The following is a 14146-nucleotide window of genomic DNA, read 5'->3' as shown; positions in this document are numbered from 1 at the left end:
CTGGAGGAGAAGGGGGACTTGTCTGTGGCGCGCGTGTCTTAGAGCCACGTCTCCTTAGCATTTGGGGCTCTGGACCCCTCTAGAACAACCCAGTGAAAGCTGATGGGCCCTCTCCCTAAAAAAAAAATCTACACATCGATAAATTCTTTTCTACATTTTCTAGGAATGTTGCGCCCTCTCAGGGAACAAAACGTCACGTGTGAGACAGAGTGACGTATGTCTTGGTGTTTAAAACAAGCGTTCTGATTGGGTGAGGCATTTCGTTGTCTCAAAGCGCCTTCGTTGACTGTGACCCAGCAGTTGTGCTGCTGTCTTCAGAGGCTAACCCGGGTGAGAAGCAAGCCTCTCGGCACAGAGATTTTGAGGGAAGCAGTACGTGTGTTACTCAGGTGTCTGCTGGAGGCCGTGTCCCTCCACGAGCTTGTGGAGCCGGTTCGGATCCTGCCGCGTGCTCACCACGGGCCCCGCCTGGAAGCCCACTGTCCAGTCCAGTAGCCACTAGCCGTGTGACTGCACACGTTTAAGTTAACGCACTGGGCATTCGGTTCCTCGGGGCGTAGCCACCTTTCAGATGCTCAGCAGGCACGATCCTCTGGTGGGTACGCCGTGTTCATGTGCAGATACAAGGCGTCCCGTCACTGGAGAGAGCTCGGGGGGACGGGTCCCCCCCAGTCACCGTAGATCCTGGGAGCTGGGCTTTCCCAGGGCCTCTTCTGGGTGCGGGGTTGCTGGCTTTATGCAAAGCCTCTGTGCAGATCAGCACCCTGTTGTTATATTGTCCCACCCCTCAAACAGAAGTCCATCATACCCAAGCCTGCGCAAGACAGTATTCCAAACAGAGAGACATTCTGAGGAATTAAATGGTTTCCACCTAGCTACATCTGGAGCAGAAACTTCGGAAAGGACCCAAACATTCACTGATAGGGGAAGACTTAAAGTAAATGCTGCGTCATTTATCCAGGTTAATATTATAGAGTCACTTAAAGTAATCCTTTCAAATTAGTTCTGAAAATAGAGGGGAGATATTTAAATGAGTAATGCACAGTGTAGTTTTATATGTCCAGTATTACTTCAGCCTTATAACAATACCCACAGAGAAAGATTAGAGGGAATACAGTCCTCCATGTGTTCTTTGATGATGGGGTTATAGTAATTTTTGCTTTTTTCATACATTTATATTTAAAAACATTTTTTTTCACTTTTATATTTTAAATCTTCTCTGAACCTATATTTACTTTTAATAGCCAGGAAAAAAAAAAAAAAACACCTCACAAATGACATAAAAATCAAAGGAAGGCTGGCTGGGTTTTGCATCTTACAGCACAAGTAGATCTTCTATAAATTCTGGTCTCTTGTTTTCCCGAAGTGTCAGCACCCTGCAGGCTGAGCTGAGCCGCGTCTTCGCCCTGCGGAAGCGGCTGGAGTGGGACGTGCTCTCGTACCAGCACCTGCGGAAGGCTCTGGAGGAGCAGATCAGCGAGATCCGGCGGCGGGAAGGTACTCGCTCCCGTGTATGCGTTTCCCCGTGGCATTTGCGCTCGGAGGGCCGTGGCTGAGCCTGGCAGGAGTCCTCAGGCTTCAGTAGGAGGTGGAGCAGCCTGGGGCTTTCGTCTGGGGAGCCTTTTTTGCAGGGACAGCGTTGCTGCTACTCTTCTGGTCTGGACTCAGGTAGCTTTGGCCGGTGGCGTCCGGGGCCAGCACGTTGCATTAGTTCCCAAAGGGACTGCAGGACTGCTTTTGCGTTGCCGCCACTGTATTCCTCATCATTTGACTTCGAGCTCCAGATAACCTCGGGGCCTCGTCATCCCCTTTCTTGATCAACAGCCCTCATTGCCCCAAACATCTGGGCCCTGCCTCCCCGGGCACCCACTGCGTAGACGCGTGGGGGTGAGACTGCTGTTTTCTGCTGGAACACTGCTTTACAAACTCTTGTGACCACGAGGGGCTGTGATTAGGGAGGGTCCCAGGATACCTGCCTTTCGAATTGCACCGGGAGGCCCCGCGGTTCCTGCCCTCCGTGCTCGGGACAGCAGGATTTGGCCCCCTCCCCGGCTAGAACCAGGCTTCCCTGGTGACTCAGATGGTGGAGTCCGCTTGCGCTGTAGGAGACCCGGCTTTGATCCCTGGGTCGGGAAGATCCCCTGGAGAGAAGGGAATAATAGCCCACTCCAGTATTCTTTCTTGGAGAATCCTGTGGGCAGAGGGGCCTGGTGGGCTACCGTCCGTAGGGTGGCAAAGAGTCAGACACAACTGAAGCGTCCGGGCCTGCCTGCGCTGGCGAGACCCTGGGTCCTGCGGACTCTGAGTGGGCATCTTCACCCTTGCTGTCTCTAGCCTGGTGCTGGCGTGTGTGCTTAAAGTCGGTAACTGCGGGGGTGGGTTTGATGTGTCCTGAGCGCCTGCTGTGTACGAGGCACAGTGGCAGACCCTTAACCTCTAACCCCGGACCCTGACCGTCCACCCACTGGGCAGAGTGGGCGCTGACATCACGTCGCAGACAAAGAAACCCAGGTTTGAGCCAGGACGTCTTCCTTTAAGGCCAGCTCTACAGCACTCAAGGCGTATCGGCTCTTCCCTCGGCGCTGAGTGAGGCCTTGTCGTGGACGTGCTCTGCTCCGTGCATAGCCTGGCCCCTCTCTGCCCCCGCGCCCCCGGGGAGAGCGAGCTTTGCTGCAGAGAAAGCAGACCCTTCCAGGGTGACCCCCGTCATAGATCCCACAGGCAGTTTCTCCTCTCAGCGTGGACTTGCTGCCACGGTGGACCCTGGAGCTGATAAAAGAACACAGCGGGCGCTTTTCCCTTCCCTTGAGTTCTACCCTTGAGAATTGCGTCTGATTTTTCTGTACTTTCACCTAAAAAGAATCACTCCCTCATTTAAACTGAAAAGTCACCATTTACTTGTGCCACTCAGAATGGTCTGCAGACACAACTCTTGATACGCAAATTATAATTCAGAATTGGCCACAGGGAAAGCCTACAGCCCATGATGAAAGCGTGCATTGAGATATCAGCCTGTAGAGACCCAAGAAGATGACTCCTGCCCCAGAAGTGGGGGACTGAACTCCCTACGAGCGCTTACCCAACTCAGAGTGCCTCAGATGGGCTGCACCACGATGGGTCTGGGAAGGATCTCCTTCTGATGTTCTGTTTTCTCCTCCTTTCTTTCTTTTTTTTTTTTTTTTTTGGTGCAGAAGAAACATTTTCGTTTTATAGTGATCAAACCTCTTACCTGAGTATTTGCCTTGAAGAACACAGCCGGCTTCAAGTGGAACATTTTTCTCACGAAGAGCTTAAGAAAAAGGTACTGACTGCATTAGCTTTGGGTGCTCCGTTAGTTATTCGTTGCCTCTCGGACTCCTGATCAGAGGTGTCAGGTTCTGAAAGCCCCTCTCCCTGCCTCTGTGGGCTCTCGCCCCGCGTGTCTCTGTTCTCTCCGTGTCCATTCCCTGGAGATGCCCCCCCCAACCCCACATCTGATGCACTCTTTCTCAGGCTTGAGGACCCCCACCCAGGCCCCAGCTCCTCCAGGAAGCACCCTGTCCCCCCTAGAATTAGCCCTCTTTCCACCTGGTCATCTTCCTCTCTTCTTGTGCCTGATTTCATCGATTTCCTTGCTATACTGATTATAATTATCTGATTATTCTTCTATATCCCCAGTAGGCCATGCACACCTTAAAGTGAGTGTATCTTATTTATTTCTGATTTCCCAGTGCCTACCTGCCACCTATAGTGGGAGTTAATAGATGCTTTTTGAAAGAATAAAGGTTCAGGTTTGGTCAATAAATCTTTTCTAAAACTTGGAAAGGTTTTTCAATCTGTTGATCATTGGTGTGGTTAGGGTGGTTGAATATTTCAAGGCCTTCAAGAGCCATTGATAAGAAGAGGCAGTGTGAACTCAGAGGACACTGTGGTTTGTTATAAAACGATCATCCATGTATGACAGGTTTGGTTTCTGTCTTGGAATAAGCCACATCCTGGTAGAGCAGACGGAGCCGTGGCCGTGCGGAATGCACAGGTGGCTGTGACCGGCGGGGATGCGAGTTGTAGGAGCAGCAGAGGAAGAGAGGTCGTCTGTCTGGAGGAGGGCAGGGGGGTGTGGGAGGCACTTCCCTGGGTCAGAGGAAGCTTCTACAGAGATAAGACCTGAAGTGGGTTTTGGACAATGAGTAGCAGTTTATCTGATTAGTAAACTTTCTCTGCAGAGGGGGAGAGGAAAAAACAGCAGATATAAGGTAGAGAAAAAATAAAAAGGAGAAGTGTAGACATTTAGGCATGTTCGGAGGAATGCAGCAAGAAGCACTGAGGCCTCTGTTAGTGTTCTGGGGGTGAAGAAGCTAGAGATGCTAGTAGCCACGGCTGGTCCCCACTGTGGCTGTGTTGAGGGTGGGAGCCCGTTTCCTTGGCTGGCACTCCGTTAATGTTTGTAAGGTCAGACTGCTCTGTGCTTCCCTCTGTAGCCTCCCTTGGAGGGGGGTCTGAGTGGTGGTATGTTTGGGTGCAGGGGACCCCGGCTCTGTGTGGTGAGGTGGGATTTCCCGCTCATTTCAGGGGCACGTGATTACCCCTTGAAGGAGGGGTCACTGACCATTGGGATTTGAAGCTTGCAGGAAATAAAGGTGGCGTCTGATCAGCTGCTTATTTGCCTGGCCTTGCGAGACGTGTGCCTTAAGGGGGGGCCTTGGACCGGGAGCCCGGGCCTGACTCTGCTTTGGGCGGCAGCTGCCCCAGCCCACTTGACCTGGCACTCGGCTCTCCAGGAACCCCAGCTCTGCGACCTCGGGCGGCGAGCTGCTTTTATCTTGGAGTTTCTTGTCAGATGGGGACAATCACACCGGCCTGTGGACCTCCTGGGGATTTTTGTAAGGGATGATTGACTAAAACTCGTGGGAGTGTTTCAGTTGCCATGAACCACTTTGGAACTGAAGACTGTTGTTATTCTGGACAGTGCTAGATAGGCACAGAAAGAGGAAGGTGGAGGCTGTAGAATAAGCCTCCGACACAGCCTCAGAAGTGCCGATCTTGGGGATTTTCCTCCAGAGGCTCTCAGGTCCAAGACAGAGGTCCTATACCCTGTTACGGATGGAGCACTTAGGCTGCGCGGAGGGCTTCAGTGCGCTGTGACCGTGATCACCTTCGGTTCTCTGTAACCCATTCTGCAGACGCGGAAATGGGGGCTTAGACCAGGCAGCTTGCCCAGGACCTCTGGGGCTACACCAGAGAAATACGGGTGTTTTCCTCACTGCACCTGGGGGAGCCTGAAGCCTGGACTCAGGCCGCGTGGTTCCCCGTGACTGTGATGTGATGCTGGGAGGTCTGCTCAGTAAGCGTGGCCCCAAGAGGCAGAAGTGTGCCTGTGGGTAGCCGGGCCTCTCCTGCTCTGATCTCCCAGGTCGGCGACCTTATCCAGCTGGTGAAGGAACTGTACACGGACAACCAGCACCTGAAGAAAACCATTTTTGATCTCTCCTGCGTGGGTTTCCCCGGAGACGACAAGCCTGACTCAGTAGATCAAACAGAGGTAAGAAGGAACATTCTTATCATCATGAGCTCATCACCAAGAGTAACAGCCCTGCACATGTATCAAGGCTGAATCTGTTCTGGGGGGTCTCTGTGGAAATTCCCTTTGCTGTGGATGGGCTTTGGAGGCCTTCGTAGGTCAACAGGTCTGCCCGCAGGTTTCCGCAAGTTTACGTCATTGCTGGGAGGATGCACTGGATGTTTTGTGATGCCCATGTTTTGTGATGCCCGCACTCCAGCCCTGGCCCTGGGATCTGGGCTGCAGGTGGCACCTCTGGAGGACTGGTATGGAGTTGTACCATCTCCCAGTCACTTGGGTAGTGTAGACGGAGCCTTAACGAACCCATTTCCTTGGAAAAACAAATGAGTAGACACTCTTTCCATTTCCCTCCTGAGTTTACCCCCGAAACGCGCCTTCTTACCGCCACACATTAGCTCTCGTCTTTGGCTGGGTGCGTGTTCTTTCTTCCCGCGCTTACCCAGGACCCCCGCACCCTGCCTCCGTGGAGGACCTGATAAGGAGTAGACAGTCGGTGTCCCCTGAGCCCACGTGTCCAGCTTCCTGCCTCTGGAAGTTCTCTCCTGGTGGCATTTGAGAGTCTGAGAGGGCCAGGGAAGGTTGAATCCTGGCGTCTGCACTGCAGAGCTGTGGTTCCTGGGCATGAGTGCCCCCTGAGGGTGCGGCCCATCCTGGTGGCCCTCCCCGGGGAAGCAGAGGGAGAGCGTGTGGTTCCTGGGCGTGCGTGCCCCCTCAGGGTGCGGGCTATCCTGGCAGCTGCCCCGGGGAAGCAGAGGGAAAAGCCTCTTTGCCCCGTTGACTCTGACCCTCTCGTCTCTGACGTATCGTGTCTGCTCTCCTCAGTGCTTGGCCTGGCCACACGGGTGGGGAGGTGGGCCCTGCTGTGACTCCGGAGGAGCTTGCTGTTTCCTGAGCCCCGGCCTGGCCCTCTGCTCCCCCGGAGGTGCCTTGCCCAGGCCGGTGTTCGGCGAGTTAGTTTCAGAAGACTGGACCTGTCCTCCCCACGAAGCGCACCAGGCCTCTTGCGCTGGATGCCCCAGACTCTTCCTGGTTGGCCTTGTCTGGAACGCGGCCCGATGTGCCAGGCAGAGGGAGAGCTCGCTGCCACGGCGTTTCCAGGGAAAGATGTGTCAGCCTGAAGCGTGTCCTCCCGCCTTCACAGTGGGAGACACTCACAGGTGTATATGCTGCGCTCTGCCCATCTGCTCCCTTGGGGAGAGAGAATATTATTGATCTTACTCTCCAGGGCTCCAGATAATTTTGAGAAGCAAAAATATCTGCGGTCCATTTAGGGAGAAACAAGTCTCTTGGCTTGTTTTCTCTAAGGCGGCATTTTTAATAGACCATCCATTCTGCACCTGCCTCATTTGAGTTGCAAATGGCAAGAGTGTGTTTGTTCATTTGCTCTTTGAAAGAAACCTGCTAAATGTCCTCTCATGTCCTCTGGAGGACAGAGAGTTTTTCCTCCTCCCATCCTGAGATCTAAATAGCAGCCAGTTCAGACCTGAATCGTTTTTCAGGTGGCACGGCAATTTGATGTTCCCTATGAATGGCTGAGTCCTCTGCCGCACAAGCCCCCATCTTCCCCCGGAATGCGATGGGAAGATCCGCACAGGAAGGGCGGTGTTCCCACAGGCGTCCTGAGCTGAGGAAGGGGAGGCTGTGAGGGACGAGGGGAGGCTGCTGTTCCCTGGGAGGGCGCGTGGCTCCCCTTTGATGAGCGACACGGCAGACAAACGGGAAACGCCCACGTGGGCCACAGCCTCGTTGGGGCAGCGGGCTTGTGAAGCGGGGACCGCACCGCTCCAGCTCTCCGGGAGCCTACGAATCAGAAAAGGAAAAAAAAAGAGACAGCAAATATATCGTGTAATTTTAAATATACTCAGTGTTTTTTTCCTCCAGTGTTTAATTAACCCGCAGCATTGCCTAAATTTGGAAAATATACAAATGACCCCTAGCGCTGGCCCTTTGAAACACGTGCAGCCAGTTCTCATCCTGGAGCCTCTCCTTCTCCCCGTGGGTGCGTCACAGGAGCTCGGCGCTTGCATGGCCCTGTTCCCGCGTCTTTCCTGTAGCTGCTGTGTTACCACGTCCAACTCCATCTTGGGGGTGCCCTGAATCTAACTCACTGCCTCGCGATTGTCGGGCTTGGCGATTATTTCCAGGGATTCACTGTTCTAAATCACCTGATGAATGTCTTTGGACACAAATCATTTTCTGGGCTTGCGCTTCTTTTTTTCCCCTTAGACTGTGTTCCCGGATGAGTAATTACTAGGTCAGAAGTACACATACAGGTATGTGTGTGTGTGTATATATATAAATAAGCCTATAATTTATTTTCATATTACGCTCCCCCCCCCCCCCCCCACACACACACACACAACTTTTAACTTGACAAAGCCTCTAAAGAGCGGGAGGCTCTTGACTGAGTTTGCCAGGTGTGTCTTTAGCACGGAGGCCCTGGCTGGACCCCCCCGCGCTGGGCACGCAGTACCTGTTCCCTGCGTGTGGGCAGGTCACAGAAAAACCAGCCAAACTAACAGAAAGCCAAGAGCAGGCATCCTTGTGTTTTAAAGCATATTTAAAAAAAAAATCCTCTCATGGGCTTGCTCCGATTTCCCCGTATTTTTTACAGACTACGGTTTATGTATTATAGGAGGCGTGGTTGAGAATGGACATGCGGGAGGGATTTGAACGGACTGAGGTCGGGGTGGTGAGCATTCAGCCAGGGCCATGTGACACGCACCTGTCACCTCCGGGGGACAGATCACGCGTGCGGGCACCCAGGAAAGCCTGGTCGCTGTCGTCATTTACTTAGCGCTGTCATTTTTGAGGATGGTTAGAAAACTAAGGGGTTTTTTTGGCATGGAGAGGAAGCATGGATTAGGGGGCATAATTTAATTGAAGCCACAGGTGTAGGACTGTCATCTTGAATAAGAAGCAGACCTGGTGTGACTGCAGAGGACAGAGGCGGCGCTCAGAAGGAGAAGGTGCTTGTTAACATCTGTTATTAGCAACAGAGTAGAATTTGGTTTGTCAGAAGCAGATTGAATTTCATTGAAAGGAGGACGCGTCTTAACAATTTGACTTCCTAAGTTGTTACGAGTTGTAGCCGACTTAGGAAGCCCTTGGCACAGTGCCTGGCATGCGGTAGGCAGTCAGTATGTAAAACGCAGCTATTTCAGCGTTACTTTTTTAGGAAACTGGTGTGCCGAGTTGGAACTCCAGCCCTTTCCTGACTCTGTTCCGTGTTGTGTTAGCAACACCATAGGGCGAGTGCTTCTGAAGTTTCCCGTGCGTGTGAATTTCCTGGGGACCTTGTTAGCGTGAGGATTCTGGCCCACTGAGCCTGGCATGGGGCCCGAGAGCCTGCATTTCTCACGAGCTTCCGTTGCTCCAAAGAACACACTTGAGCAGCAAAACCAGAAGCAATCACCCAAACTTTTTGGTTCCAGCTCTTCATTTTGGGGGGAAAAAGTTTTTTTTTTTTTTTTTAATTCATTTGTTTGTCCTTTTAGCAGTGTTTCCTGAGCGCTGGGCACTGGGGTCAGAACTGAACGCAGACACGGCCCCTGCCCATGGCGAACGTGATGCCGGGACGCAGATCTGGGGGAGGGCCTGGGGGAGCCCGGGATGGGGCCCGCCTCCTCTTCTGAGGTCAAGAGAGCTTCTCTCTGGAAGGACCAGGGCCATCTGCAGAGGCCCAAGAAGGAATACCCCAAGAGGTGGGGGCAGATCCAGGTCATGCATTTGTTCAGGAGAGATTAGGCCTGCTGATTTGTGTCAGACACTCGAGCAGACAAGAAAAAACGACAGCTGGGAAGTCGTTGGGGACCTGGGCAGTTGAGCAGAGTGAGGGGAACAGAGGCCGCGTGGCAGTGGAGGGAGAAGCAGTGAGGGGGAAGAGATGAAGGGTGAGCGGGGGCCTTGGAGGTGAGTAGGGCACCTCTCCTGCCGGTGGTGAGGCCGGAAACACACCCGCCCGCCGTGACGCGCTGGTCTCGCTGGGCCCTTGCCTTTGAAAACTGATCACTCACATGTGGCGTGGGCGACGTTTCTCTGTGTCACGTGCTGGAGACTGAGATCTGACTTTTAATTTTAACCAAGTCAGCAGAGGTAAAAGGAAATGAAAGCAGTTTTTATTTCAGAGTACTTAGTAATGGTGTGGTTGTGGTTCTGGAAATGAAGAATAGCTTGCAAGCTTTTGTGATGTCATTTTGGAATGACACGAGTTAACGATACTCTTTGCTCAATAAACCTGAGGGAAGACCCTTCTGATCCTCGGGGTTGGGGAGCAGTGCCTCTCTGCCTCCTTCCTGTTCCCAGGAGGGTTCTGGCTCCTGCAATAGAAGACCTTTCCTGGGCAGTTTCTGGAGGGTGTTGGCAGCAAAAGCCACGTTGCAGAAGGTGAGGGTGGGGAGTCCTTTCAAGAAGCCTGGAGAGAGGCAGGCAGCCCTAGTTCCAGAGCTGTCTGTGGGCCAGAGAGGGAAACGTCATGACGTGGCTCTTTTTTTAAGATGAGAGAGGCTTCCCCCCAGCGTTTTATTGTGAAGGAACTCAAACAAAGCAAAGTGAAAAGAACTTCAGAGTGGACACCCATATACTCACCCCTAGAGTCTATTATTAATCTTTTCCACCAGTCATCATCCTTCCATCTTATCTTTTTGATCAATTTTAATGTAAATCACAACCAGTATGTTGTTGTTACGCTCAGTCATGTCTGACTCTGCGGCCCCATGGATTGTAGCCCACCAGGCTCCTGTCCATGGAATTCTCCAGGCAGGAATACTGGAGTGGGTTGCCATTCCCTTCTCCAGGGGGTCTTCCTGACCCAGGGGTCAAACCCAGGTCTGCTGCCTTGCAGGCAGATGCTTAACCATCTAGGCCACACATGTGAGATTCTGATCCTGGGAAGTTTTCTATAAAAGACTTTCTGAAGTCACTTTGCTTTATTTTTCTTCCTCCAAAACAAGGGTTTCCTTTAGAGAGAAGATCAGGAAAGTTTGAGTTGGGCTGGGAAAACTATGGGGTGATGGACTCAGTGTGAGGATTCCTGAAATCACAGGATGGAGACAGAACCTTCCGTGCGTCATATGTGCAGCACGGCCGCGGCTGGCTGAGGCTCAGCTCGTGGTTTTAACGCCACGGTGAAAGCTCACTCCTCCTTGGGCGAGATGAGCTTTAGTGCAGTTTTTGAAGTGGCGCTGGCCACCTCCCCTCTCACTTTTTCTCTGGATGCTCTGAGTGTCTCATGACTAGAGTTTTTGCTCCTCCAGAGAGCTGGACTCTGGCCCCATTGACAACTGCTGTCCTTTCTGTAGAATGCAGACTGCAGAAGCTTTGGGATTTACAGTGCTTTAGTGCAGGGGATTTAGGCCGTCTTTCTAAATAACTCTCCTTCATTTTCAAAAGCAGAAAGTTATTGTCAGGCAGGCTTGATACTCTACTCATTAGCCATGAGGACTTCTTTGTCAGCAAAATGACCGTGTGGCTGAAATTGTCCATCTCAGATGCATGACTGTCCTGAAAGAGGTTTAGCCCCTGTGCTAAACAGGGGAAGGTTTGCAGAAATCAAGGCCACCATAAATTTCATTTACTGCTTTTGTGCTGTTGGATGTTTTCAATTCCATCAATAGCTATTTTCCAAAATCTGGTTACTTTTCTATAATCTGAAAGCGAATTCAGCAACGGCAGAGATGGGAACAGCACATTGGACAGCACATTCGGTTTCCAGTCGGTCAGGAAGACTACGAGGGCAGAGGGAAGCGCTTTCCTTATTTCTCGGGGAATTTGTCCTTAAATCATGCCTGATTCCAGGCAGCTGTGTGTGATTTGCCAGAACTAGCAACTCTGACTTTGGCTAATTTTTATTTCTTGGCTTTGGCATTTGTCTCTGCCTCTTTTTTCAGTTTTTGGTTTTTTTTTTTTTTGTTCGTTCTGCATCTTTTAAAAAAAGACGTCACCGACTTCTTCATACATATTCATGCTGCACACATTTTTGGGTTGCGTTTTCACACCATTCCGTGCTCCATGTAGCTTCTGGCTAGCAAGGAGGACGAGGACTCAATCAGAATTGGAGAGGAGGACGAGAATAATTTGCTGAGTGACGAGTGTCTGGAGCAGAGTCACAAGGTAGGAACGCCTGCCCTCTCTGCCCAAGCGTCTCCCGTCTGGAGCGAGTCCGACGGGCCTGCTGTTCCTCCGCCTATGTGCAGTGCCTGCCGTGTGCCTGTGGGCAGCGCAGAGAGGAGCTCTCTCCCTTTTTAGAAGCTACAGGTGTGGTGGTAGAGCCACTCAGGAGACAGGAGAGCAAACATACAGTTGCAAATAAAAAATGGGGCTCTTATAGTAGAGTATTAAAATGGATCTTAGACACTGGGCCTGCACAGCTCTTTAGAACTCTAACCCAACCCATTCATTTTATGCATTGGAATCGGAGGCCTGGGAGAGGAGATGGTTCATCTGGGGCTCAGAGTAGGTCAGTGACACAGTCGGGACCCATGCCCTTGTCTCGGGGATGACCGTGAACCCCCAGATCATTTGCTTGCGGTGTAAGGAGCTGCCAGTAGAGCCAGACTTTCCTCCCCTGGGCCCGTCTGCAAGCTCCCGATCTGAAACCCAGCTTACTGCTGCCCGGGCGTCGGTAAAAGTTCCGCTCCAGGCACGTCGAGACCGAACGTCTGGAGCAAGTGTTCTCCCAGGTTGAAAGAACTGTAGACTGGCACGTGGTGGGGGTTAGGAGGCCGCAGATTTGACGTTTGTGGCTTTCAGGGTGTTCAGGTTCATGGAGTCATGAAGGCGAGATCATCCTTGTGAGCGTTTTGGAGAGCGAAGCAGTTAAAAGTCGGGGCTCTGGAATCAGATGTGATTTTAAGTCTTGGTCACTACCTCTGTGACTTTGGTTACTCCTTGCTTAACCCCTAAGCCTGTGTTTCCCCATCAATGAAGATAATAATACTCCGTTGTTAGAACTGTTGTGATGTTCAAATAGTAGGTATGTACTAATTGCTCAGTGAATGGCAGCAACTGCTCTTTTTATTATTCTAGACTTTTCCTTCTGTGGAGCTTGCTTATTTAGATGGATTTAATAACTAGATCAGTGGCAAACAAGACCCTATAAATAACAGCTCATTTGTGTGGGTCTTGTCTTCCGTTTAAAAACCTTAAGCATTTTACACGTGTGGAGAGAGGGGTGTGGTGGTCACTGTGTATATTACCAGCAGTAATGAAGCCAGGGGGAGTTATTTATAGACTGGTGAAAGAAATTTACAGCTCTGGAAATGGGGAGGAGGAACGCTAATTGCAGCACCTCCGGACATGCCCAGCACAGGCTTTAAGTAGATGTTTCCTTGGCACCCCTCCTCCGGGACCCTGTGGCCCAAGAAGGCGGGCCTGTAAACATCTCATCTCCACGGGAATTAGGAGCTCTCCGTGGTCCTGACGAGACAAACCAAAGTCACGATAATTAGGATGTGTCTGTAAAAGGCTGGCTTTCTGATATATAATGAGGAAGATACATTGCAAGAGGTGTATAATAAATGTCCACAGAATTGTGGTGGCAATTAACGACGTTCCGGATTCTTCTTAGAAGGGAAATGTAGAAAGTAGGCTGTCGGGTGGGGGAACACAGCTAGAGCGGGTGGGCCACCGCGGCACGAACTGAAGTGGGCCGGCCATCCCGTTTTGTTCTCGTCGCTGCCTTGGCAGGTGGCGTCACTGTGCCCATTTGTGGATGAGGAAGCTGAGGATGTGGAGGAGTAAACCTCTCTGTGCTGTGGGCAGGGGGGATGCGTGTGGACCGCAGGCCTGCGCCCCGGTCCCTCATTTTCTCCCGGGTGTTTGTACTCGCTCATCGCCGCCTGTCTCCATCCTTTCTCTGCCCACCCCCTGCCCCTCCACTGTGTCTATTATCTGACCAGATACTTTGATTTGCAGACTCTGGAGGACAGTTCCAAAGGCGGCTGCAGAAATGGATATTTAAGGCACACAGATTCCAGTATCTTAGACTACAACGGAGCGCACACATCCGGCGGCCCTGGAGACCAGGGTCTGGAGGAAGGCGAGCTCGTGAGCCTGCTCACCCCGCTCTTCGGCGAGAAGGCCGTGTGGTTCCTGGAATCCAGGTAGACATGGGCCCAGGCAGCGTGCTGTCTGCAGTTAGAGGGAAGGAAAGCTCATTGTGTTAAATGGCTTAGATGGTGGTTCTCTGCAATTTACCTGAGAGAGCTCCTGAAATGGCTCGGAAGGAACCTTGCCAGTCATGCAATTAAGTAATTAGGCTGCGTGCTCGTGGCTGCAAGGGCCTGCACTCAGCAGAGCCACATGCACGCCCAGCACGAAGAGCTGAGACAGGGCCCTTCAGAGTTGTTCCTGGGAGCTCAGGAGGGCCTGCCTGGCTGTCTGCGGAGGGCTCGGCCCTCCCGAAAGCCCTCCCAGTCTCTCCAGTAGCCTCGCCACGGCCACTGTAGCTGCGACTCTGCTGTTTTATGTGGAGCTCGAACCACAGTTCCCTTCTCATCATTTCTCCTGGGAATCGTTCCTATACGAGGAAACACTCCAGGGTGTTTTCCTGAAAACAAGAAGTCTTCAGTACACATGCATTATCAAAAT

General features: G+C 51.9%; 1 protein-coding gene across 7 annotated transcripts in view; it reads left to right on the top strand.

Annotated features, from left to right (window-relative positions):
- Window positions 1-14146, top strand: part of CDK5RAP2 (CDK5 regulatory subunit associated protein 2) — a 175220-nt gene that overhangs the window by 97838 nt on the left and 63236 nt on the right. For 5 of the 7 annotated variants that reach the window (XM_065946987.1, XM_065946989.1, XM_065946990.1 and 2 more), the window contains 5 exons: window positions 1367-1497; window positions 3192-3301; window positions 5390-5518; window positions 11573-11668; window positions 13472-13659. In XM_065946987.1, the coding sequence (XP_065803059.1) occupies window positions 1367-1497; window positions 3192-3301; window positions 5390-5518; window positions 11573-11668; window positions 13472-13659 (654 nt within the window). The remainder of the gene's footprint in view (window positions 1-1366; window positions 1498-3191; window positions 3302-5389; window positions 5519-11572; window positions 11669-13471; window positions 13660-14146) is intronic. The other 2 variants (XM_065946992.1, XM_065946988.1) reach the window with 1 other exon arrangement.

The sequence above is a fragment of the Muntiacus reevesi genome, chromosome 10 (genome assembly GCF_963930625.1).
Source record: "Muntiacus reevesi chromosome 10, mMunRee1.1, whole genome shotgun sequence".
In the NCBI taxonomy this organism is placed as follows: domain Eukaryota; kingdom Metazoa; phylum Chordata; class Mammalia; order Artiodactyla; family Cervidae; genus Muntiacus; species Muntiacus reevesi.
The sequence above is the reverse complement of the archived record's forward strand: the minus strand, read 5'-3'. Positions and strand labels throughout refer to the sequence as shown.